The sequence below is a fragment of the Cyrtonyx montezumae genome, unplaced genomic scaffold (assembly GCF_038088225.1).
Source record: "Cyrtonyx montezumae isolate F1298 unplaced genomic scaffold, pur_monq_1.0 scaffold_10, whole genome shotgun sequence".
Lineage (NCBI taxonomy): Eukaryota > Metazoa > Chordata > Aves > Galliformes > Odontophoridae > Cyrtonyx > Cyrtonyx montezumae.
The window spans coordinates 14,096,898-14,123,759 of record NW_027071826.1 but is presented as its reverse complement, the minus strand read 5'-3'; the positions used below and the strand labels follow the sequence as shown (position 1 = coordinate 14,123,759).

At 35.8% G+C, this 26,862-nt stretch overlaps 1 protein-coding gene across 3 annotated transcripts in view; it reads left to right on the top strand.

The window, feature by feature from the left end:
* UNC79 (unc-79 homolog, NALCN channel complex subunit) overlaps positions 1 to 26,862 on the top strand; it is a 96,063-nt gene that overhangs the window by 60,475 nt on the left and 8,726 nt on the right. For all 3 annotated transcript variants that reach the window (XM_065750958.1, XM_065750949.1, XM_065750965.1), the window contains 13 exons: positions 945 to 1,047; positions 2,851 to 2,991; positions 5,646 to 5,684; positions 6,554 to 6,666; positions 6,753 to 6,838; positions 7,889 to 8,062; positions 9,576 to 9,644; positions 10,237 to 10,347; positions 15,940 to 16,044; positions 19,219 to 19,296; positions 21,426 to 21,515; positions 24,228 to 24,403; positions 26,024 to 26,210. In XM_065750958.1, coding sequence (XP_065607030.1) covers positions 945 to 1,047; positions 2,851 to 2,991; positions 5,646 to 5,684; positions 6,554 to 6,666; positions 6,753 to 6,838; positions 7,889 to 8,062; positions 9,576 to 9,644; positions 10,237 to 10,347; positions 15,940 to 16,044; positions 19,219 to 19,296; positions 21,426 to 21,515; positions 24,228 to 24,403; positions 26,024 to 26,210 — 1,472 coding nt within the window. The remainder of the gene's footprint in view (positions 1 to 944; positions 1,048 to 2,850; positions 2,992 to 5,645; positions 5,685 to 6,553; positions 6,667 to 6,752; positions 6,839 to 7,888; positions 8,063 to 9,575; positions 9,645 to 10,236; positions 10,348 to 15,939; positions 16,045 to 19,218; positions 19,297 to 21,425; positions 21,516 to 24,227; positions 24,404 to 26,023; positions 26,211 to 26,862) is intronic.

The window sequence follows — 26,862 nt, the reverse complement described above, 5'->3', positions numbered from 1 at the left end:
TTACCTTTTCTGCTTCGTTCTTTTTTTTCCTTTTTTTTTTTTTTTTTTCTTTTTCTTTCCTGCAATTACTTAACATTAATGCTTAATGCAAATGAAGAGATTAAGGGTGAAGATTACCATACTAGAGAGATGTTAGACTCTCGAACTGCATTATACTGGTCTAATTCTGGAAAATAGAACTTAGATAAGCAAAGAGTTTGAATTTTCCATTATACACAACTTTTCATTTTAAAATAAGCATTCGCCAGAAAACAACTGCACACAATTTGCCTAATCCTAAGGGAACCTCATATATTAAAGATACCTCATATATACAAAGATATGCTGGCTTTAGGTTCTCAGATGAAAAACTCGGTTTTGTAGAATCAAGATTCTTGTGAGGACTTCTAATGGAAAACATTTCTAATTACCAGCCCTCCAATTCTTTTAGTGTTTCTTAAGTTCTTACAAATTATTTCTTCCAACTGTCCCTTTTTAAATTTTTCTCCCATGCCTCTGTTAGGGATGCTGTGAATAAGCTGATGTTCAGGTGGTCAGACATACAAAAAATTTTTTTTACTTCTTCATGTCATTAAGAACAGTGAGAGGGTGATTCCCTGGAAGTGTGAGGGAAGGCTGCAAATCTTCTTCCACTATAATACAATCTATAGAATTATCCTTTCTTCCTAAATATGAGAAGATACACAGACTCATGCTGTTCCCATAATTTTTTTTTCTTTGTTATCTATCTTTTTTCAAGGATATATATACTTCTAATTGATAGTTATAGTTAATTTCAGGAACATGCTATATCCTTTTGTTGACATAGCTATTTCTTATTCTGTGCACAATAAAATCATTATGGCTCTTTCTTACAAGTTTGATCTTCAGGCCAATGCAGTTTGGGATTCTGTTTAGTGATTTTCTTTTGCTTTTCTGTTTTTATTGTCCCTTATTGGCTTAAGGTGCCACAAAATCTAGCTTGTTATCAGCGCCCAGTATAGTCAGTATGTTTGTACCTGCACCAGAAGAATTTGCTGATGATCAGCCCACTGTGATGACTGACAAGTAAGTTCATTTTCTGCTCCTTTCAAAAAAACAGTTGAACTTCATATAGATGAAACTAAATATAAATATACTTAACAGAAATAAAATTCACTTTCTATCTTTTAACTGTATGCTATTTTTTAAAATGAATTAATTTATTTTACTCTAACTTAAAATTCTTCAAAACACTGCCCAGAAGATGTGTTTCTAACCCAGCAGGATACCTGCGAGTTTGCACTGGTGAGATTACAACTCAGGCTATTGTATGCACATGAAGGGGAAGGGAGGCAGCTTCTACCCTCATTTAAAACTGAGTATTTACGTGGTTAGAATTATATTATATATATAACCTACTAAGTGGGTGAAATTGTACTGTTCCCTCTTTATAATCAGTGTTTCCTTGTGGTCACTGGAAACCACTTTTGCCTTAGGATAAAAAAAGTTATTTGTTAAATTATTTCAATTTTCAGTTGAAGTAGAAAGTCATGATTACCCACCAACATTTCTGCTACCAACATAGCAATGATCACAAAGGGTTTTGCAAACATCTAATTGTTGGTTAAAATGCCTCTGAAATAGATATTAAGTGTACTCATTTAATGGAAAAGGAAAGCAATTAGCAGGGAGCTATGTGCTGAATTACTGAAAAATTATGAATAGAAACTGTAAGTTCCTGCATGTGCTCCTGTGCTTAGTCCAGTGAACAGATCTACCAGGATGATCGCTGGTCAGGATCACTGAGACAGCTGTGACTGGAAGCAGTCCTTATAGTGTGACAAAGTGAGGAATCCACAAAGTCAGGATTATCTTTCACACATCCTTTGGTCAATTCTCCATAGCTCTATCATCATTGCTTATTAACACATAGACCAACTGAGCTTGACTTTAATGACTGTTGGCATATTTTCCTTCTGTTCAGTAACAGTCAAGAAAATTGCCTATACAATTCCATTAGGTTAAAATATCACAATGCATTGGAGTCAGAAGCAACTGATTGATCTAATTGAGCAAACTCTCCTACTGGGCTAAGATAAGCTAGTTTCCCACGTTGTTTTGCTTTTTATATACAGTTGTAGAAGCCTGCTCATCTCTCCTGAGTCTGACATCCTCTCTGTAATTAGTCATTAGAGAGCTCTTTCAGAACTTCTTTGATTGTCTCTTAGTATTTCAGGAGGACTAAGTGACTCAGCAGCAAATTTGTCCTGGAAAAGACTTCTCCAAAATCTAAGGTTCTAACCCCTGTTTGGTTCTTTAATTTCATTCTTTCATTTTTCTTAAGAGCGATAAATGCTGTGAAGACCAATCAGATTATTGTTCCTAATTATATAATTTGTTACTCATAATTAATGACAGAAAGGACAATGTGAAATTGTTCTTTCTTTTTAGATCATCTATGAATGTCATATTGGGTGTCTATGCTGCAATACAGAGAAGTGCTAGGGACATGAGTCCTTGCCTGACACCAAGTGACATGATCTGGCTGATGTTAACGTTGCTGGGGCTAGACTTCACCGTCATAGGTTTCTCTTGGGTAATGCAAACTGAAGCAGTCCATTACAGTGAGGGAAGTAGCTAACCAATGAAGGATTCAAAACTTAGAGTTACACCGTACTCTTCCTTCCTCAGTGTAGAAACAGCCAGTGCAGCTAGTGAAAACCTTTATTAATATTTGAAAACCACAGTATTAATTCTAGAAAGATCACAATTGCATTTTTTACTAAATTAATTTTGAATAGAAAGTACTAACAGTGCTTTAAAAAGACATAAATACGCCTGCATGCTTTGTTTTGGATTTCTCAATGTCTGTTTTACTGTTTCTTGCAGGTGCCATGATTGTGGAGCAATTCTTGAAGAATATGATGAAGAAACACTAGGCCTTGCTATCGTCGTGCTCTCAACCTTCATTCACCTTAGTCCAGACTTGGCTGCTCCTCTACTACTGGACATTATGCAGTCTGTTGGAAGGTAAATTCAGGACTGTCCTCTTTTCCATGTGATTGAAATAATTTTGTGCCCACAACTGAGTTTGCATATACTTCAAATAATGAAGCTATATATAACATCTGGTTCTGCTTACTTGAAGAACTTTTCAGGTTCTTCAGCCATATTTTGTTTGCTTATTAAAACTAAAGGTTTGCATGTCTTGGCTTCCTAACCAGCTGCTCTACCAGGTTGTCTTCTATAATGTCTTAAATGTTTGGTGTCTGCTGTTTTTCCGTTGTGACTTTCATCTAGTATGCATTGGATAACTGAAGTGCATCGTTATGTTGTAGTACTTGTCACTATTGCTTCAGCTGCTTCCACAACTTGTTGCCTAAGATGTGGGAGAGATGCACTGGATGTGTTTCAGAACAAACTTCTGAGCAGCACTAAACATACAGAAATGGCACAGCTCTCCTCTACATATTCATTTCAGTGTCTGATGTTAAAGGAGCTTGACTGAATTGTGCAGAGGCATGGCTCTTTACAGCCCCACCTACCCTTCTCCCAGTTCTATTTCAACACAGGTACTATTCAAGCCCCCTGCTTTCATTAATTCCAATGCTGCAGTTCACTGCTAATGAACTCTGGTGGAGGCAAAATTTCTCATCTAGACAGATGCTTTCCATTCTGTGTGATTCTTGTAAATACAGAACTAATGATCATTAGGAAACCACAGAGAGTTGGAAGATAAATTATCAAAGATGAGGGCTGAGTGGTTCAACTTTTTCTATGTTGCATCTTCGAAAGGAGCTGAACTTTTAAAGGAGCAGAAGGCATGCAGGATGGAGTATTTTTGGTAAATGTGCTGTGTTGTTCCTAGTAGGTGCCTGTTCTGGCAAATTCTAAACACAGTAAGTGGCTATCTAGAAAGAAATTACACTGAACATAAGTAATGAGGTAATAAATGAAGATGGTGATGAGAGTTCATGGAAACAATATTTAGAGTAGTAATTATAAACACATACAAGCTGTTAATTTCAGAAAGCTTTAGATGTTCCCAAGTATTTAATGTAGTTCATGTCTCATGACATTTTTTCCATCTGGAAGTTACAATCTGAATGTTTTGTTTATTATAAAGCAAACAAATGAGAACAACACCCCTCCACAACCACGTCACAACGTGCATGCGTTGTAGCATTCAAATGGAGAGAAGAAACTTTGCACAGGACTTTGATTTCCTTCAGAAGAAAATGGTTATGCTTTTTTATCTGAGCATTCTGTAGATTTTTGGAAATGGCTGTGGTGTCTATTGGGAATGTGATTAGTTCCACCAAATTCTGTAGGAATCCTCACATACTTTAAGGTAAGCTGATGGTTCACTTATTCCAGGATCAAGGCTTGTATTGCTTGAAGGTGGCTTCAGAGCTATTTTCACTCAGGATTAATTTGCACATCAGAAAATATGTTTCATTTTAGCCTGGACTTCTCTTAACAACAGTGGAATCATGGACTCTAGTGATATTTTTCCTGATTTATGCTGAGACAACTGAAGAGAATATTATATTCAATCCACTATAGTATCCAAACTGAGATTATTTCACAGCTGAATGTATGCTGTGTGCCCAGCTTGTCACGCGTTATTAATGGAAATTACCATCCATTCTGGTTTACTCTGATGCACTTCACTGAGCTGCTTTACGATCCTTTTTGCAGTTTGCAGTGGAGACTGGAGAAGAAACTGCCTTCTGAGCTGAGGCTGACAGAGGATTAAGCAAAAGCTAAATCCACCCTGAAAGGATCTTGAATCAAAGATAAATGTTAAAAGCCAGTTCATCAGCTGATGCAAACTAGTCTTTTTCTATGAACTTGCAGTTCAGTTGTATCTTATACCAACTGAAATACTGATGTGAACTGGATGAAAGCAAAAATTGAGTGGTATTTTGTGTGTAGGTGATGCTTCCAACTTTTAAGTGACTTTCAGGAATAAATGGGTATTGCTTCGATAGTATATGCACTATTTGTTCACATGGTCTGCATATGTAAGTGTGTGATTTGTTTTATAATTGTATTAAGTATTTTCACAATTGGATTCCCAATTTGGACTTCATAGTCTATATTTAGTTATCAAAAATGATGTGATTTTTGAGAACCCACTGACTTTCTCATCTGACTTTGTAAAAGCTCTTAGGTACTTACTGTTTCTGATATTAAGCCCCTTATTTAGGTGCCAGAATCTGAAATTAGAAACCTCACTTCAGATTGCCAAGTGGAGAATTTTGGCTCAGTTTGTGTTGCTGTGTTAATCAGAAACGATTCAGCCAGTACACAGCTTCTGGCAAAGTTTTTTTTTCACCACATCCTTTTAGATTAGTAATTATTTCAGATATGCATGTGACAGTAGTTTTCACTTTATTATCATCATTCTGGAACAGGAAAGGAAGTAGAATTGTCTTCAGATCTGGGGAGTATTTGTGACATTGCAAAACTAGTTAGAGATTATATGTTGTCCCAGTATGATTGCATGAATTTAAGCATGTTTCAGTAGATCATTATGATAGCATTTAAATATTGTGTAAAACTTTTGCTTATCATTATTATTATTTCCTAAATAGATAGTCTATTGACTGTATTCAAAATGGAGCACAAAAAGCATAAAAACATATGAGCTTCAATTACTTTTTTTTTTTTTTTTGTAGGCTGGCATCAAGTACCAGTTTCTCCAATCAAGCAGAAAGGTATAGTAGCAAAAGATACCTTATCCAAAATCAAGCAATTAATTTAAATAATTGTCCTCCCTGGCCATGAAATCAAACAGATCAAATAAATGTAACCTTTTTTTTTTTTAATTTTTAAAAGTTTCTATGTAAGAGAAAAAATCACTCTTTTTCATTTCCTTCAAATATTTTTTGTCTTCCAAAGATGAGCAGGTACTCATATTCATATGTAGTGAATATGAAAAAAATCCGATTCAGATTAATTAGATTGATTTAAAGATGCTGATTTCCAGAATTTCAATACAGATGTCTCATCACTTAAAAAGGATGCTGAATAGGATAAATTCATTTTGAAAAGCTGCAAGAAGTGCTAAGAAGTGCAGTTTATGAGTAAATAGACAGCACTTCAATTTTTTAGTGAAACTATTTGATTTGTTAAAGATTAGGAAGTATTTAAACAATTGAAGGAAACTGCAAGAGACAAATTAATGTTGTAATGTGCATGTTTACCTATTTTTCATGTGTTTTATGGTAAAACCAAGAATCTATATCACTGAAATCAACAAGGTGAAAGCAGGATTGTATTTCAAATCCTGACAACTCACAAGTAAAAATATGTGGAAAATAAGGAAAAATGTAACTGTTTTTGAGACAAATACTTTAGATATGTGTACAAAACTATTCCATCTCTGAATAGCTGACTTGAATTAATAAAGTAAAATTAACATTTGTTTTTAATCAGGAAAGTTCTGTCTATGGCTTTCTCATAACGGAACACTTTCATAATAATAATAAAAAAAAAGGATTTATTTATTATCACTATGTTTTCAGGTTAGAGAAGTGTTCCATCTGTGAGGCAATTTCTCTGCATTCTTTTCCTTTCATTTCAGCATGATGATCCCTGGAAATGCTGCAGGTGTGGCCAAACAGTTCCTCCGTTGTGTGTTCCATCAGCTGGCTCCCAATGGCATCTTCCCCCAGCTCTTCCAGAGCAGCATTAAAGGTGAAATACAGTACTGGAATACATTTCTGACTCCTTCAATTACCCCCATATTGATACCTACTGAAAAACTGTCATTTCAATTTCAGATGGAAGTTTCTTACGGACCCTAGCTACATCCCTTATGGACTTCAGTGAGCTGAGTTCTATTGCTGCTCTCAGCCAGCTATTAGAGGTATGTTTTCTATCAACTCTATTAATGTTGCTGGCTTTGTTAGGCATTATCAGACTTACTGAAGCCACCTCTCCTCATTTATTAGGAGTTCAAACATATATTACCAATAGCAACACAATATTTTATTATTTTATTTTATTTTATTTTATTTTATTTTATTTTATTTTATTTTATTTTATTTTATTTTATTTTATTTTATTTTATTTTATTTTATTTTATTTTATTTTTTATTTATTTTTTGTCACTGGAAGCAGTATCCTCACCATTTTTCTTCTGGGTAGATTTCTCACTGATAGCTTTTTGTTTTTTCTTTTCCACAGACCAGCTGCTGGAGCTGTCCTATTCCTTAGCAGCTTAGGCAGTCTCTTTTCCAGCACTATTTTTTATACTCTGTTTTTCAGAAATATTTATCCTACTACACTGGCCTTCTCATCTATATCTGATGACACTTTCTCTAAATAATCTTAAGATCTATTGCTCACTTTTCAACAGCTACCTTCTGTGCTCCTGGGTTATTTCTATTGTAACTTTTATCATCCCACTAGTACTAGTAACTTCCTTTCTCCTTCTCTTCCAAGAGCATGGTGATTCCTTCAAACAAAGATTCTGACAGAACTTTAAAGCTATTTACATCTCTCCAGGCCTTTCCTTAGTAGACAAGCCAGAAAACTGTGCATGGCCTTCTGAACTTTAGTGTCTTCTTTTAAATTAGCCAAAAGAAAGTATAGACAAGCTACTGGTTAATATGAGCTGTGCTTTCTGTTTTACTACCATGACAATATGAGCAGCATATGAGTTAGGACCTTGTGTATTAAATGTTGTCTCAGAGTTCAGCTTTCGATGTTGAAATCTCTTGGTCGGTACTTTAGGAGATGAACTAGACTTAACTATCACATACTCAGGTCAAATTCCTCAGACAACATTTTATCATTAGTACTATGCAAGATGTAAGTAATATTTAATATGAAAAATTAACCTACGAAATTCCAAATATTAGGTAGCCATGATTCCAAGTTTACAGTTGTTTATAGTTGTCATTTTGTTTCCCAGGGTTTAAATAACAAAAAGAATTTACCAGCAGGGGGTGCGATGCTACGCTGTTTGGAAAATATTGCTACCTTTATGGAAGCCTTGCCAATGGATTCGCCCAGCAACCTTTGGACTACAATTAGTAATCAGTTTCAGACCTTCCTTACCAAACTCCCTTGTGTTTTGCCACTTAAGGTATGATATAGACATTTGAAATGAGCTTTACTACCAATGTTAAGGATGTACAGAAACAGTGGGAAAGCTGTGGATGAGAGACAGAGTACAGGTGGCTGTGAATGTTTTCTAATGATGCAACTAATGTTTACAGAGAGCTAGATTCATTGTATGCCCAATCTATCTCTTTAATAATAATTTTTGCATAGGAAACAATAACAGCTCTGACCAGAGAGTACTCTTTCAGTCTCTGTTAGATATTTTTTTCTCTCTACATTTTCCATATCCTGACTTTGTCAGATTAGATTACTGCATTTGAGAGAATCAGTGTTTTGGTATCTGTATGGTTTTAACTGTTAAAACTAACAGAATCTCACAAGAAGAGCAGCACCACCTAATTAATTTAGTTAAAGTATACAATAGTCAGACAGGCAGAGTAAAATGAAAGACTACTGGAATTATTCCCAGAAGTAACTCGGTCCAACCTATGTGTTTGACCAGGTTATAGTTCTGGCTATATATGGATGGAAACTGAATGTATATGGAAACTGAATCTATAAGTTTTGGGCTCTAATTTGAATACTCAAAACAAAGAGGCCTTGTTTTCTACTGTGTACATTTCCTGATGTTTTTTCGTTTAATGTGGTAAAATTCTGACTCTTTCCAATAAACATGAGATTCTGATACTCTTATTTTGACTTCATTTCTCACAGTATGAATGAGCCAAGCCATAATTTCTACTGTGCAAAGGCATATTGATCATACTGAGCTGAAGGATCCAACATTTAACTTTGCAACTTATCTTTTAAATTGCGCAACACTCTCAAGCTATATGAAACATTAAATTCCTTGTTTCTGTCCATTTATATGGAGTGTTTACTATGATTTCCCTTTTATTCATGGGAAATATCATCAGTGGTACAAGTAAAAAAATCACCCCCAATTCCTTCCTCTAGGGTCATAGATGGCTCTTTGCTCTTCTAGATGTTTGCACCTGGGACAAAGTGAGACAAAGGACAGATCCTTGAAAGTCCCTTTCACTGCTGAACCTGTGTGATTTACACAGAAGAAAGAGCAATTACACATTAGGGAACATATTTGCTGGGGCCTCTGGAACAGCTATTGCCAGAGCTTGTTCTAATATCATGGGGTGCAGCCTATACTGATGTACAGGGAAATGTCATAGTCCCAGACAATGACAGAGTGAGGTAGATGGTGCTAATTCACTCAGTTTTTAAATCTATTTTCATTACAGCGGGAATGTATTTCAGGGAGATTTTTCAGTACAAAAGGTAAAGGTAACTTTTCTAAGCCAGTCCCTTTTTGAAATGTTCTTATCTTGAGATGCATGATGTAGTATATTACCATTGAGGGGATATGAGTATGTGTTCAGAAATAAGTAACTTGAGGCAAAGTAACTAAAAATCAGTCATCAGGGATCATTTTTCAGACTTCACCTGTAGCTGCCACCACTAAAAGTAAGAGATGTACACAGAAAGGTACTAACTTTTTTTTCCCTTCAAAATGTCCACAGTGTTCTTTAGATTCTAGTTTAAGAATAATGATTTGCTTGCTGAAGATACCTACCACTAGTGCCACCAGGGTAAGTTTCAAGAAGATATCACTCTGTTGCCTCATGTTCAACCAACCTGCATTATTCTGCAAATATATTCTTATCCGCTAGCCAGGAAAACATTAAATATAAGCATAAAATTGTGCAATCTGATACTCTGTGAGAATGGTAAGGGCTTTGGAGTCTGGGTTACAGCGAAGTTTGTGCGGGATTGCTTTCCTTTAAGGGTGTGAGTGTGTATCTTAAAGATTTTATATTCTCCACTGAAAAAAAAAAGATAGTAATGGACTTCCTCAGAAGCTGATTCTGGAGTTCTTACACTAGTACAATTCCTCTGAGATCAGTAAGATCTTCCTGCATAAACACTGTAGAATCTCTGATGTCTCATAAACACTGTTTTAGAGAAGAAACTTCTAAAAATTGTTTTTCTTCTCATTTGTTGCTCAAACATGAAGTCCTTTGGTAGGTAGAACAGCCATTTGACTGAAGCAGCGTAAATCACAGCAAAATCACTTCTGAACTAACAGTGATGATGATGTTCCAATCAGATATTTCTGAACAGGAATGCTTTTTGTTTTGCTGAGCAACCAGTTATTGATTTCCCAAAATTATGTCATTGCAGAGTCTTCTGGAACCTTTTTCAAAACTACTAAGTTTTGTCATTCAGAATGCTGTCTTTACTCTGGCCTACCTGGTGGAACTCTGTGGTTTGTGCTACCGGGCCTTCACTAAGGTAACTGTGAGACTATATCTTCCATTAGAGACCGCTGAAAATAGGGCAGACAAAATCCTACTGCCCTCAAGTAGGATATTTGTAAGTAAAGATGAAATCAATGTCAAGTTTTGGACATGTCAATGGTTTTAATGTAGTTTGGCTAACCAAATAGTGATGATGATTCAGCACTTAATAATGCTGATTCCCAGTATAGATACAGATAAACTGCTGAAAGCATTGCTCAGAAAAAAGTTCTGATAAGATTTCATGACTTTTGAATTTTTTTGCTTTTAGAGATAACATTTGCTATTCATGCATGACTGTATAATCATATATTTCCTAGTACATGTTTTAGCCACGTGCTTTGAGCAATAAAACCTAAATATTCGCAGTAGCGCCACTTGAGAACCAAGCTGTGAGGGGAGGCAGCAGCCTGCCGATTAAAGCGTGAGACTCCACAAGTTAGGATCCCCTTTTATTCTGTATTAGGTATCTCACTTTGATGTACATAGCTCTAAGCTGAATAGAACAGAAAACAGAACATGTTGACCTGGAAAAAGTTTTAAGATTCTGGTTGGAAGCTTTGGTATACAAATAGGACTCAGTTATTCATCAAGTTCATTATATTACTTGTTTGTCTCAATTGAAATAGGAGAGTTTATGAAAATAAAAAACATGAGGACAGAAGGGATTGTCCAATTACTGGAAGTAATTTGAGTTAGATCTATAGTTCAGGCTCTGGGGCAAGACAAAGTAAAATGCTAACTGAGAATGGGCTGAGGTTTTATAGAAAAGATAAGAAAAGCCCAAACATTTAAAATTGAAACAACTGCTGCATTTGAGATCTGATAAGGCAATTTTATGTATGTCTTCTAAAGCAAATGGTGAAATACAGGAAGTACTCCCCTCATACTCCTGCAGTTTCAGTTACTTTAAGAAAATTTTATTAAAACATGATATTAAACAACCAAGTGTTTTTCTTGCATGCTTCCTGGTTCAATATTCTATAACTGCATTGTGTCTTAATTGCATGCAGGAAGCTAGGATTATAGCACTTGCTAAACGATCTTTCTTGATTTAGTTTAATGCAACCTGGTGACCCATAAATGAAATCATTAGGGAATGTTCTCCTGCAATTTTTATCCACAAAATGCTTAATTTAGTGAAACTCCATAATACATTATCCAAGTTATTGCTGAAAGCGTGCCATAATTTTTCACTGGAAATAACAATTCAATGAATGCTTTTAGAAATAAGAAGCTAGTTGCACTGTCTGTGTTTACAGTGGACATTCTGTAACCAGAATGAACAAATAGTGCTGTTTGTGGTAGAATACCATGTAGAAGGTAATTGCAGAAGGAAAATAATTTGTAAGCATTACAACTATTCAGAATAAATTATTAGCTTTTACTGGCTCAAACAAAACTCATGGCACAACTTTCAGCTACACTGTGAAGGAATTTTATCTCTTCAAGCAGCAAACCACTCGATTGTGTACTTAATAGAGAGCAATGCAGTCTGACCACTCCAAAATTTTTTGTTTTTTACTCATTGACTCTTTCCCAATTCCTTGTGGCAGGAATATCTCTGTATCTTTCAGTCTGAAAACTCACATCAGTCTGATATATTTCCTTGTCTGAGTCTCTGTTCCAGCTCAGGAATTTGAATTTTTCAGTGCCTTTGGGACTCTCAGTTGAAAGTAGCATCTCTTATTTAGAATATTATCATCTTATCTTCAGTTATCAGTGTCTTAAGGATACTTTTTGGCTTTCTTATCTATTACAGCTACTGCAGCTTCAGCCTAAACTTAGCATTTTACTAACACACTGTTTTTTCTAATGTATTCTTAAGTAAATGTAGTATTCCACTGAACTGTACACTGTAAGGTTTTTCTATTGAAATTTTGGAAGAACATTGAAATGGTATATCCTTGGTATTTTTAATTACTGCAGTAGCAACAGTTGCAAACAAAGACTTTCTGCTTTGTCTTGGATTATTTGTAGAGACAGCATATTACTCTACAAAACCAAAATTTCTCTTCTTTTTACTAAATTTGGACCCTGAGGTACTGTTTGAAAGAAATTCTAGTAGTTTCACATTCTACACATTCTCCTTTGCAAAGTCATAGTTTAAAGTTTGCAAGGCATTTGTTTTATAGGTTTGCATAGGCATTTGAGAGTGTAGCTTTGGCTGAACAGAAACTAAAGGCATTGCATTCTTGATTCTTTGGTACCATGCTCACACATATGACTGCTCTGGGCTTTATTCTCATGGAACTAATACGACTTCACACTGCTGTAGCAGAATATGAAGTTCTTATACATACTTTTCAGCAGCAGAATGGCAGAATGATAGGAATGAGGAGACTTCAGTAGGAAGAGTGCTCTGGGCCATTGACTTCAGTGTCATCACTCCCGATTAACAGCAGGAAGTAAGAGGGCAGATGTCTAAAAACATTTTGCTTGATTTTCCTTCATCTGTCTGTGCTTAAAAAACATTAAGAGTTTCAACAGGTAAGAGTAGTTTGAGGAAGAGTTAGATCTCTGTTTTATCATCCTTAAGGCCAAGGAAAGCTGGGATTCATGAGGCCTATGTTTCTTTCCCAGTGTTCCGGCAAAGCAATTTATGATTGGCCCCATGTTGGGAGACAAGAATGTCAGTGTTTTACGGGCTGGTTCAGCCCAGTTCTTTGACTACTGGGGCAGGGGATCCATGGACTCATGCCCCAGGGAAGGGGAAGGAGGAAAGGGAAAAAGGAAAAGGGAGATGGGCCTAAAATCAAAACAGCGGCAACCATCTGAAGGGGAAAGCTAATTTACTAAATAACATATTTGAATGCAAAATAACACAATATAATACAGTATAATTGGAATTGAAGCTAATAAATCAAATAAAATCAGCAAGAGAGAGTGTCTGATAAATGGAAGGCCTTACACTGAAAGCGAGATGGCAGTGAGCACCTGCTGCTGGGTCAGACTGAAAGGGAAGAGCCTGTATCTTGTGACACACAAACAGTTTTTATCTTTCCCTCTGAGCAGAAAACAGAAAAATGAAAAGCAACAATAAGTCCTCTGGGTTATGTAGTTCTTCTCTTCTGAGATAGGTATACCCCTAACTATAAATGATCCATGAAGCGGGAGCATTAGCTCTTTAATTCCCAATGCACTACATGATGTTATTGGTGGAATACCAATACCAAAAATCATAAAACCATGACAGCCAGTTACATTCTGTGAGCTTAGGTGTTAGTCTCTAAAATGGCTGAATGCTTTTGACAAGAATTCTACCTTTCTTCCAGCGTTTGCAGGCTATTGTATTGGATTGCTGATAGGAAATTCTGTCCAGTGTGTTGGGACATGTACTTATTAACTGCATTGTGTATATTTCTCAGGACTATGAAAGTGTATGAAAGCACATGACAGTAGGAAGAGTCACTGTTTGGGGAATAGACATTCTAGCAGGTTGCCAATGCCCTCTTGCACCTTGAGTATTATGTACCATTCTCGTTCCCCATGCCCAATAAGGATACAACAGAAGTGGAAGAAGTTCAGATAAAAGTATCAAGAATGATGAAGTTGTAGAGTGAGCTCCATATAAAGAGCAACTAAGTCAGGTTCTTCAATCTGACAATGGATGGGAATGTGACAGAGGTTTGTAAAATGACATGTGAACCAGACAGAAGTGGGTAATCTCATACTATCTCTGTACAAGAACATATTAAGTAGGAACCAATGTCAAAGCAAGTAAAAGAAAGTGGTTCTTCAAACGACTCCTTGCCAAACAATGCTTGTTCTGAAAATTGACATGGCACAAGTGCTCAGTGGGCATGCATGTGGGAGAGAAATCTCAGAGTTACAAATCATACAGGAGTCACACTGACCTCAGATGTTCCCTGAGCAGAACATAGTTGGTGACTATAAGAGTGGTAATGGTAATTATACATGCTTGCCCTGCTTTTATTCTTCCCTTGGCATCTGCTTATGGCAGTGTTGGAGATAAGTTACTGAGGACTCTATATGATCAGAGTGTACCGTTCATGCATTTAGGATTTGTCTCCTCAAGACACTGTTTCATAATACAGCTGAGCTGATCCAGTGTTTTCTGCTCCTGGAGTGCAATTAAAAAAATTTTTTTGAAGCCTCATTTTTTTGTAAGTTTAGCTGCCTAGACTGCTGCACTATGGGTCTCATTCCATCAGTTAAACGTACAGTCTGAAAATGTATTATCAGATCATGTGTTCCATGTAATTGAAAATCAAAATTCTCCTTGAATAAATCAAAACAGGAACTTGACGTCAAGTCTTTCATTCACAGACTGGCACCATAATCTCTACAACAGACATACCATCCTGTTGTTTTAGTGCCTTTTTCCAACTGAAAGGCTGATATTTAAAATCTGTTTTCATTAAAAGGTGCATGAAAGCTGTGAGAGGCACTTGCTTGGCTTTATGTTGCCCAAATACAGTGTGGTGACATCATCTTTCTAATGTGCTAATCAATGCTAATCAATGCTCAGTCCTCCAGCTACTCAAATCCTCCATCTCCTTTCATTTTAGTTGCATTTGCTACTGCATGCAGCTGGAAATGAGCTGCAAACTGGTTCACATATTAAACCTTACAATCCTTTGATGAAGAAAAGAGCATTATTCCATTTTGCAGGTGTAACACTGGAACTGAGACCCTTATTAAATGAAAAGTTAGGAGCTTAACTTACTCAATTGAGCAGGCAAATGCTTGAGATTTACAAGACAAAAGATAATAAACTTTAAGTCATAAACACATTTTGGGACACACTTTCCTTATTAGAAAATGTTTTTTCTTCATTTGAAAGAGAGCTCAATGTAAGTCTCTCTGCTGATCAAAGTTCTTGAGTTGTGGAGGTCAGTAGCAGGCTATAGATTTGTTTCACATTTTTTTCTTATCTTCTGAAGTCAGAGAATGTCAAAGTAAGATATGTAACAAGTTCCTCTTATCTCTTGAACCGCCTTGCTGTTTCAGCTCTACAGCTCTATTCTTAGGCTTCTCTGTTCTAATTTCCATTGGCTGATTTTTCACCATATGTTTTAAAATGTTTCTGTTGTGGCAGCTGTAGCCAAAATTTATTGTGTAAGTGGAAAAGTACTGCTAATCTAATAAATTAAAATCAGTGTTAAAGCTGTCTTACTGCAGTCACCCTTATTTAAGGGGAATGACAAGAAAAATACATATGGTAAAATCTAGACCACTTTTGGCAAGTTTAATGAGAGAACAGTGCTAAAGACTACTGCCAGTTTTATTTTCCTGTGTCAATATTACCACTTTCCTTTTTCTGTCTACATGGAAGTAAGCAGTGACAACTACCCTGCATGCCTTTGCTATATGACTATCATAAAATCTGTCATATATGAAATATTAAAATCTTGTATAGCAGAAGTCATTCTCATTGATATATATTATATTGGTATATATTATATTGCATAGAATTTCAAAAATGGGGAATTTTCTCAGGTAGTAACAAAAAGTACACTTCTATAACTTTTATATTTTTGAATTTAGATAAGAAGTATTGCTATAGTTTACTAGTGGGTGCCAGTGAATATCAGAACATTCATACTCTACTCTTCTTTTGCAGGAAAGGGACAAATTCTACTTGACGCGCAGTGTCATACTGGAGTTATTGCAGGCTCTGAAGTTAAAATCACCATTACCAGACATGAATCTATTGCTGCTGGTCCAGGTACAGGAGATCTACCACGTTATTCTCATCTGGATTGTATTTCAGCCCAAATTCAGCAAAAAGAATTTACAAGCCCAACATGGTTACTGAAAGTACCAGCGATGTCAGGGAAAGCATTTTTTTGAAATACATGTATTTCAGGCTCTGGTAGTTTGCTTTCTTAATTTTTAGTCTAAGACTTCTACTTGGAGTCTCAACCACTAACTGCTTTCTGTCTTAGCAGTGCAGAGTTGCAACTTGATGCCATCTGCATTACTGCTCATTGAATTGACTGACTTCTTCTAGATTACAGAACAGGTCAGCTGTTTTCACACTGCTCCATTTTATAGGTTTGTCCTATGGCTAACCTGGAGGATGGCAAAGTACCATAATTTCTGTAGTCTAACCAATCATGAATTTACACCTTCTATTTTAGAAGTAGAATTTAACTGACAAACACTTGTCCTTCACATTGAGCCAGTCACCTGATAAAGTCATCAAAGAAAACACTCTCTTCTAAGCTGAAAGTAAACTGATAATTGCCAGTACTTTCCTCCTAGCATTGTTCCTATGTACTCTATATGCTTTAGGATGCATTCGTACCTTCCACAACGGCAGCCAGTGTAATTGTAAGGGTCTTGTATAGCATTTCAGAGGCTAATGAAGTAAGTCACACTTACTGATCTTTCTGCTTTTGTTCCGTTAGTGATAACCAACAGGGGCTGAATTCAGACCGCTGACAGTACAAATTGGCAGCCCTCAGTATTAAATGGTCTGGTGACACCTTGAATTTAAATAGCATAGTAGCCATTTGGTGCATCTTAAGCCTTGTTGTAATTTAAGAAAGCTGATAGTAAAAACATATATCGGTGTGATTTATTTTTTTTATGTTATTAATAGAATGGAAGGCTCAGTGTACAACTTTACCACACTAAGCCCATACAATATTCATTTAAATTGTATGGTATTAAGTCCATAAAACCGTATGAAGCCTAATACAGCACCAAATGAAAAAGGTTTCCATTTTCAAGATAGTGTCTTCTCCATTAACTTTTTAAACTCCATACAAGGTTTTATACAGACAGTGCATACAGAACACCGAGGTTCAATTAAGATGTTCAAAATAATGGAGCTTAAAGCATTTTATTTTAATGATAGATCAGCTGTGGGCTGTCTGACAAAGAAGTTTCTAGGAATGTAAGTTTGACACCCACTGAATTCCAGATTATATGGTGCCATAAGTATAACTGTTGACATCTGTGCTAAAATGAGTGCAACTGTCTCTCACTTTACTAAGAATGAGAATTTTAACCAGCTCATCCAAATCCCAGATAAAAGTCCTAGATGTTAAGGGTGAAAAAGTCCATCTCCTCAATTTGTCCTAGCAAATTAAAGCCATCATCTATATGCTACAGTTCCATGGGTTTCCATAGGAACTGCTTCTTCACCCAGTGTTTTGTTTCCCAGCACCTTTCTCCTCCTCAAATTTCATCAGCATATATTTTCAGGATTTCCACTGACTTTAAATTATATTAGTATCGTTAGGATTTGCTTGTTCAGTCATCCCCTAAAGATCAATACATTTGACATGCTTTGTTTAGGTTACTCATATTTCTGTCCAGATCTTCAGCTACTGAAAATCTAGTGTCTCCAGTTTATGTCTTTGTGAAGATGTGGTCTGCTAATTACTGATTGGAACAGTTTAAAGTTACATACACAATGCATTATTAAGAATATATATTTTTACAGCTCTGATTGTTAATGTAGTATAATATAGATAATTATGTTATATAGTTAATTCACTTCATTCAGAAGACATATCCGCTTAAACATTATGCTCCATCCGTACCTCATCAGACAATGTTAAGAAGAGTTGTGGCAGTTATTTGCTCATTCCTCATCTTTTTTTCAGAGAGGAGATACTCTGCTTACTTCACATATTGCTGATTTTAAATTTCTTGCCGGTGATAATTTAATACCTTATAGTATTTATAGAGGGAGACAGCATAAATGGCAGTGAATTGGACTAGAAATGAAAGAAATTTTCATTTTGCATCTGTTTTCCCCATCTTCTCTTGACTGCATTGTGAATTTAGGAAGGATCCTTGCACCTGGCAGTCAGATGTTGAGAAATATAAGCTAAACAAGGCCCAATTGCTCATAAAAAAGGTAATAGTTATTTAAAAACGTAATGATTTTGTCAGCTGTTTTTCACTAATAAATTAGTATTTTGTTTAATCTAAACTCCTCTCTGTAATAGATGTAGGGATCTTAGGGGAGACTAGTAGAGGTAACTTTGTCTGCTGCTGCTGCAACAGTATTGTTCTTTCTGATGCAGGGAACACTAGGAGAAAATCTGTCACAGGGATCTCTGACCGTGGAGAATATTGAGAAGTCAATAACTATCTCACTTTGTAAGGGTATCACAGTATTCATTGTCAAGAAAGAAAATTCAGACTTACACCTTAGCTTGCTGGTTCTTCTTCTCTCTCTCTATTTATCAGAAAGCTTCTTTGCATCATGATAGACAGAAATTCCTTAAATGCAAAAAGAGTTTCATACAAGTTTTAGGCAAGAGCAAATCATCTATATGTTGTCAAACGCATTACTGAAGCATAAAGATTAAATAATAGTATTAGTATTAGTGGACCTAGTGTATCAGTGATGTGGATGGCAGAGATACTGGGGCACGGGATGTGGAAATTTAAAAATGAATAGAGAAAAGATAAGCAAGGGAAATTAAAACATAATTCAGACAAGTAGAGATAGTCTAATATAACAGAATGATGCTGATCTTGTCACTGAAACTGCCTGTATTTTTACTTTTTTGGCCTTTATTATACAAAAGTTAACTTATACTGTACCAGTCTGTTCTCAATTTGAAAATTGTTCATATAGTTCATCATTACAGAACTTCAGTGAAAGCACTGTAGTGGCATAGTTAAGATCATGGCACGCTGCCTTATTTTCTTCTATCTTGTTTGCATCTGTGATGAAAGAAGAGTATTTCATATATCTAGATTTTAGATAATCTTCAAATTGATTCTGCCCAGCATATACGTGTTAATGAAACACATTAAAGTCAAAAGAAGTAGAGATCTGAAATGATCTTAATAAAACCATGGACAACTTATCTGTGTCTTTAGGTTCCTCCAAAAATAATTAAAAAATAACTCATCTTTAATTTCTTCTTAGTTTGTTTGTGCAGATGCTGGAACTAAACTAGCTGAATCAACAATCTTGCATAAACAGATGATTGCCTCTCTGCCTGGAGTAAGTACTGAATCAAAATCCATCTCTGAGTTTGGCTTTTAAAAAGTATGTCTTATCAGCTCATTATGGTTCATTTGTATGTTCTTTTCATTTCTTCTGTGGTTGGCAAGGTGTGTTGCATTCAGTAGCTTCTTCATTTTTATAAATGTTGAAAACTTTTGGACTTGATGCTGCTTCCCTTATTCTTGCTAATGATCTTTAGTCACATGTCTGACTTTAGCTGGAGCCTGTGCTCAAGTAGATCTTTAATAATGCCTTTGCTTTCCTCCCAACAGAATGTTTTAATTACATCTGGTTTAAGTAGATAGACTGACATTGCTGCAAAAAGGTATGATAGGAAAGTGATCGTTTCAGAAAGAAAATTAAGGAACCAACTAGCTTGCTGTTTGAATGAAAAAGAAACTCAGAGGGTATTTTTAGTAATGGAACATTATTATGGGTTTAGTATCTTTTATAATTCTGTTATTCAATACTCCACATAAACTGGATGGAGGATTTGCTGACAGGGCTGCCAGTAATCATTTTTTACTGTTTGTTACTCTGTCAAGGGAGCTGACAGGCATGGCATTTGAAAAACCAGAAAGTGCTATATTTCAACACATACCACAGAAAGTGGTACGATTCAGTAGATTGATATTAACTTAGGAAAAAAAGAATCATCCAGATGAATTGCTTAAAAATAGAATGCTAACTCTTTTCCAAATTCCAGGCAGTAAAACTCAATTATGATTTAATAATTTTGTGGTCGAAACTACATCTGACTCATTTGTCTACTCAGCTTCTGTGTTTCAAAGCACAGGTGATTAAACAGAGGTCAAAGAAGAATATTTCCCTCTTCTATAAACATTTTGCAATATTCTGTCCTGAGCCTATGACTTGGAGTACAATAGTTGTTTTTGCCACTGTAAGAAGAAAGGTACCAAATCTAATTTCATCCTATATCCTCTGAAGTCAATTGGACCCTAAAATTGAAGCATTTGAGACTTGATTTTGAGGAATATTGGACATTTGTAGTTCCCCTTGAATTCAGCTAGAATCATCTTCATCTCTGATTATTAAAATATAAACATTATATGATATTTTGTGGATCAGCCATATCATCTTCTGAAAGCTTTTCTCCAGGGTTCTCTGGTTTGGAAGACTTTATTTAACCTGACAGCTTTGTTACATTGAGTACTGTGCACATCTTGGGCATGTCTTGTAGTAGCCGAAGGCCAGACTGGCATTCTTCATTGTTCTAGGAAAGGAACTATGAACATTTGTGCTGTGGAACTACAAGCACTGCATTGAATCCATTTGTTTTCCCTTTGAAGTTTTTCTTGCTTTGGCACTTCTCAGAGCTTACACCTTTATGGTCAAACTGGAATCGTTCATAAGAATTGGATTTATTCCTTCTCTCCCTTGCATGCTCATTTCAGAATTACAACTAGCATGAGTGCCATATGACTTTACTACAGGAATACCCCAGAAACATTTGTTAGTTAGAAAAAAACAACCAACCAACCAGCCAACCAACAAACAAACAAAAAAAAGCCAAGCCACAACAAAACAAAAACAAGCTAACAAATTTCAGTGGAGTTAATTTCAGTGATGATTACACAGAAAACACACAAAGCCAATCATTTACACTGTTTTTTCCATCGTGATTCAAGTGAACTTATATAAGGGCATCTGCGTCTGTGACTGAATTTGGTTTTCTGCAATTGCATCTGATGGGCTTTACTTGCAGAAATGCTCAGCTGCTTGAAGAACTCAGCTGTTAAACTCTCAGCAAACTTTTTAAGACTTTGATTCTGGACCACTATAAATTTCAGGAGCTGCATGACAAAGATATTATTGAAAGTTTCATTAGTTAATCTTTCATTGCTGTCATAGATAAGAGCATGTCATGATGCAAGAAGAAGCTACACTGACTGGTCTATCTTTTGATACCATCATCAGATAAAAAAGCAAATTACAGTGAGAAGAAAAACATCAAAGAATGCCTATTTCTAATTAAAGTAATTCAAATAAGAAGTAAAGAATTTCAAACAGACAAAAACAAACCTCTTGTGGCACAAAAGAAGCAAAGATAAAAACACTAATGTATTTGAAAGCTGGTACTTAAACTTATTTCTTTTATGTTCTAGTGTGGAACAGCAGCAATGGAATGCATGAGGCAGTATGTTGGGGAAGTGCTGGATTTCATTGCAGATATGCATACCTTAACCAAACTGAAGGTTGGTTATGGGCATACATAAAGTGAGCATGGATTTTTTGTGGTTGTTGTAGTTTTAAATATGCTTTCTGTAATTAGCCTGCCTGGCATGAGACATTATAAGCCTTTGAGGAAGACTGACTTGTTTTTCTTCCTTCCTTTTATTTTTACTTATCTCACGTACTTGCTCACTTTCCCCTTGTCCTCTCCACTATAATGTATGTCCTGGAGGGAACAATTTATTGGAGGATAACAATACCACAAAAGAAGAAGAATCCCTGTGAAACTGAAAATCACCTTTCTTAAAATCCAGGGTAACCTTGTTTTACTGGACAAAATACCTTTTTTTTTTTGTACATTCTTACCCCATTGGCTGTATGCCTTGAATCTCATTGTGATACAAAAGAAAATTTTTGGTAAGAGAAGCAGGCTTTTGTACAGTAGCTGGAGTAGAAATTTACTTCAAAGTACAAAATAATTAATCATTTCAGACGGAACTGAATTGCCTTCCCACTGTATCTTTTAAAATTATTCACCCATTTCTCTTCCAGTTCAGAACTACTTTCAAAAGAGATTGGCAAATAAATCATAAATGAGAGAGAGATACATCTGATTTGCCACTTCCATAGAAATGGAGAACAGGAAAAATTCATTTGAAAATACTTGCAGATATCCTCTCTTCTGTGTAAAAATTTTCTGTAGGAAGATCTCTTCCATTTGTGCTTTTTGTTGGTGCCCCTTCTCCCTTGAGTTGCAGTCTGTTTTATAGAAATGCTTTCACAAAACTTGTCTGAGCTGTTAATTTCTAATCCTTGCTAGGGTTATTTACTTAGCTCATTTGTATACCTAGATATAGCTAGGACATGAACTCAAACTTCATCCGGTTTGTCACTTTAATATTTTTAAATTAGTCAAGAAGCTCATCAAATGTGTACTGTGTGGTATTTAAAATGAAATCAGAACGGACTTGTCAAAACTGCATGTTGTATTGGTTTGAGTCTGTGTTGTCTGAGTCCATTGAATACAGGACTCTACCAAAAACAACAGAGTCAAAAATGGGAGTAATTTAATTTATTTTGCAGAAGAAATTTTGGCTGCTTTTGCAAAATTAAAAGACAGTTCTTATTAAATAGGGCTGAACTTGAGAAGTCAAGTTTCTCATTTTCAGATTCTAGTAGGATCTAAAGGTAAACTTATGTGATTACAGAACTATTGGAAGATATTGCAAATGTTTCTAAGTTTATAAATAGTCAGAATTTTAACCAAATTCACAATATCTAGAATTAATTTCTTTTAACCCGAATATAATTACATATGTTGCCTGGGATTCATTAACATTGGTGTTCCTACCCAGTTGTACATTTCTTACTATGAACGCGTACTACAACTATCAAGAGCATCTGGACTAACCAATTCACATAGAGTACATTGTAGGATTTATATGACTATTAACTTCTCAACAGGAAGAGCTGAATCATTTCAACATTTCAAATTCTTGAAGTTTCCCAAGCTTCAAATGCTTAGTGATGCATTTCAGAAGAAAAAAAATAAAAATGAGAAAATATTATTACATGCTATCCTATAAAAGTTCAGTGAACAAATAGCTGAAGATATTGATTATTCGAGTGTCCTTTTTTTGGTAGTTTCATTTCTGTGAAAGAAGTTAATTATTTTCAGTCCTACATATTCACAAGTATTGCTTTATAAACAAGATAGAAATGTTAATTCTCAAGATAATCTCAGTTTATTTTTTCTGTTCTGTTTATTATCTTTCTTTTTTTGGGGGGGGGATAACATTTTAACTGCTAGAGCTCAGGCTTTATTTTGAAAATGCCATGATTTTTGAAGAATGTAATTGCCTGCATAACTTTCTGTCCTTCTTACCTGTATAGCTAACTCACTACATGTACGTGCTGACAGGGTTCTTTCATAATTTTGAAGAGACTTTATGTGACTTTGAAAGTGTAAGTTGCTAGGGGTCAGATCCTGATATAAAATATTATTGATTTTTATTCTTTTATAATAGTTTAATTATTGATAGTCTTTTTTTCTTATGCAAAGCATATATATATATATATACTCAGCCTATGTTCCATTAGTGCAGAGACAGAAGATAATGCAAAGTTAGCTCAGCTAGAAATGCAGAATTATCACAAAGAGCACCAGTGAAACATTCCTTGTAACTGTCAAAACAGCATAATAAGTTATCTTTCCAGGCAGAAATGTATGTTGGTGTCTTGGTAAAAGGTTTAGTCCTTGTATTTCCAGGGCTTAACGGCATTTGTAGCAAATAACGTGAGCAGCACAGTCATATCACTGGTGAATGAGAGACAGCATATTTCTGTGTAAGGAAATAGAACATTGCACAATTCTATTGCACAAGGAAAGCATTTCCTGCCGAGGGTGACACCCAATTGAATGGCTGGATTCTTTGATCTTTAGTTAAACTGTCTGGATGTGAAACCATTAGTTTGCACTTACCTGCTTTGAGTTTTTGGTACAACAGGTGCTTAGACGTTTTGTAAAGCCATCTTTGCATGGGTTCTTGAGAACGTGGCCTCCTTGAAAAAAGGTGCATTGTAATACACTTACTAATACAGAGACTGCAGAATGTTTGTAAACCCATTTCTGAGTCATATTCTGTAGTTTTAGTCTCAAGCTAGAGACCTCGAGAAAGAGACTGAAGGAAACAGAATACTCTTTTCAGGTAGGAAATAAGATCTTTGCTTTGCAGAGTCACATGAAGACTTGTTCTCAGCCACTGCATGAAGACACATTTGGTGGGCATCTGAAAGTTGGTTTAGCTCAGATTACTGCTATGGAAATCACACGAGGAAACCACAGAGACAACAAAGCTGTGATCCGATATTTGCCTTGGCTTTACCATCCTCCTTCAGCAATGCAACAAGGGTGAGAATGCTTTTCCACAAAAAGGAATACTAACTTGAATTAGAAGTCTCCACAAAGTTCTGTGTTTGTTTTGAGATTGAGAAGATAGGCTGCGTAGTTGGGAGTAGTGGGCATGGGTCATTGAAAATGCTCATCAGCATCTCCCTGATCCTTATCTGAGAAGTCATCAGTGCAACATATAAAGTACACACCAGTGGAGGTATCTCCTTTGACTTGACTGGAGTTGCACTGGAAATGAACTTGATTCTCCATCTCAGTACAGACAGTGAAAAGCGTGCAAGTAATTTATTAGTCCTACACTTATATAAAATATTATCATAGAAAAATTGAATTCATGCCCCTTGAAATTACTGACTACAAATGAGCAAGATGTTTGTGTGTGTCTGCTTAGATGGCAATAAAACATACTGACTTCACCTAGGGAGAAGTCCTGGTGTTCAAGACCTTTTTTTTTTCCAGTGTGAGAAATCCTAATGTGCAATGTCTTATCTTTAAAAAGAAGAGCAAAGCACTGTCCTTTATCTTACAGCGCTAGCAAGTGAGATGTTTTGAGTGTAGCTCACTGGACTGTACTTTAGCAAAGCTATATTCTAGTCCCAGCTTTGTCTCAGGCTTTCTGCCTGGGCTTCTATGGAGTAAGATGTTTCGGCTCCAGTCTCACAGATAGAACATACATAGGTTTGAAATATGGAGAATAAGAAACAATTTTGGGCTACAGTTTCTTATTTGTAAAAATTACGTTATGAATTCAGAGGGCAAGATATGGACTTCCCATGAGAATCTGTATGTATTTGAGGTTGAACATTTTATCAGTCTGCAAAAAAAATGCCTTTGTTTCTGTGAGTCCTTGACAATGCCATTAAATTATAAATGAGTGAGAGTAGTGAGTAGCCTACTAGATAGTGATTTGTTGATCTAAAATATTTTTCCCACGCCTATGTATACATATGGGTATGTAGTTTGAACTGTTTCACAGGAAGGGAATAGATAAGATGACTTGAGAAAATAATTTTCCTTCTTTGTTTAAACACAGAGTTTCATAATTAAGTTTTGCACTAAGTGGTGGATGAATTGATAACAGTCATGAAGAAGCAGTCTTTGCCCTCAAAAGAATGCTGTCCTAATGTCTAGGGAGAAACAAAGAAAAGAAGAAACGAACTCCACTTGGAGTTCATGTATGGAAAAGAGGAGAACAGTGAAGTTAAGGCAGGGCAGGGTACCTGTGTCTCAGAGCTAGCTGTGGAATGAAGAATATCTTGTCATAGCCTTGTCAGCTGTGCTGTTCTGGGAATCAGGGGGAAGACTACCATTTTGGCAGTCCTCATTTGATGATTTCTGTGTAAAAATATCACTGTGTGTGAATGAGGTGAATCTGAGCATGTTTTATCCTTCTACACAGGCCACTCCTTAGGCCCCTCCAGTTATGTTCTGTTGGACTTGTTAAAGGTTATGCCAAATCCACTAAATTCTGTGTGGTTCTAGACTTCCTGTAAGCTGTACCAATGATTTGTGCTTCCAAAACACTTAAGTCTGCATCTGCAAAGTGTTTAAAGAGATTATTTGCTTTGAGGAAGAAGTAGAAAACTTTGCAGCATTATAAAATCCACTCTTTTTTGACAGGCCCAAAGAATTCATAGAATGTGTTTCACATATTCGTTTGCTGTCCTGGCTACTCCTGGGGTCACTGACACACAATGTTGTCTGTCCAAATTCTCCATCATCTTGCATGCCTATTCCACTGGATGCAGGTTCACAAATTGCTGACCACCTTATTGTTATTCTGATTGGGTTTCCAGAGCAATCGAAGGTAAGGGATTCTGCATTTTAAGAGGAGATGTGGTATAGACTGGCCTTACTCTTTTTGTCAATAATTTGTATTTTGGTCGTGATGTGAAATTTAAAACAATACAAATATAATCAAAACTACATCATGTAAAGTAACATTTGTCTAAAATGGCTTATACTACCAGCACAGAATCCCACAGATGGTTTCTGAAATAATCCAATAATTCTATTTTGAGAGTTTAAGAACCCTCTGCCTTTTTTACATTTGAGAAAGGATTCCACTAGGTTGAAGCAGGCCAGTATAGGAATATTTATTTCTTCTGAAGTAAAAAGGTCTAAAACATTATAAAAATCTGTGATCTAGGGAAAGAAATCTCTACAGTTTCTCTTGCATAGTTAGCTCTTCATGTGTATAAAACTAGTGATGAAATCATTACAGATAAGTTTAAGAGTTTTAACTTTTTCAAAATATCTCAGAACGGGAGTGGGAAAGGAAAAACTCAATTCCAAATTGAATCTTTAGCAATGACCATCTCTGTAGCAAATCTCTGGAGAGTTGCTAATTCTTATCTAGGGGTACAGTGGTCTGTGCAACCTATTAATGATGTTGTGATCAAAAATTAATTACAAACATTGATGGTTCAAGCATAACTTTTTGTTTCCAAAGAAGCTAT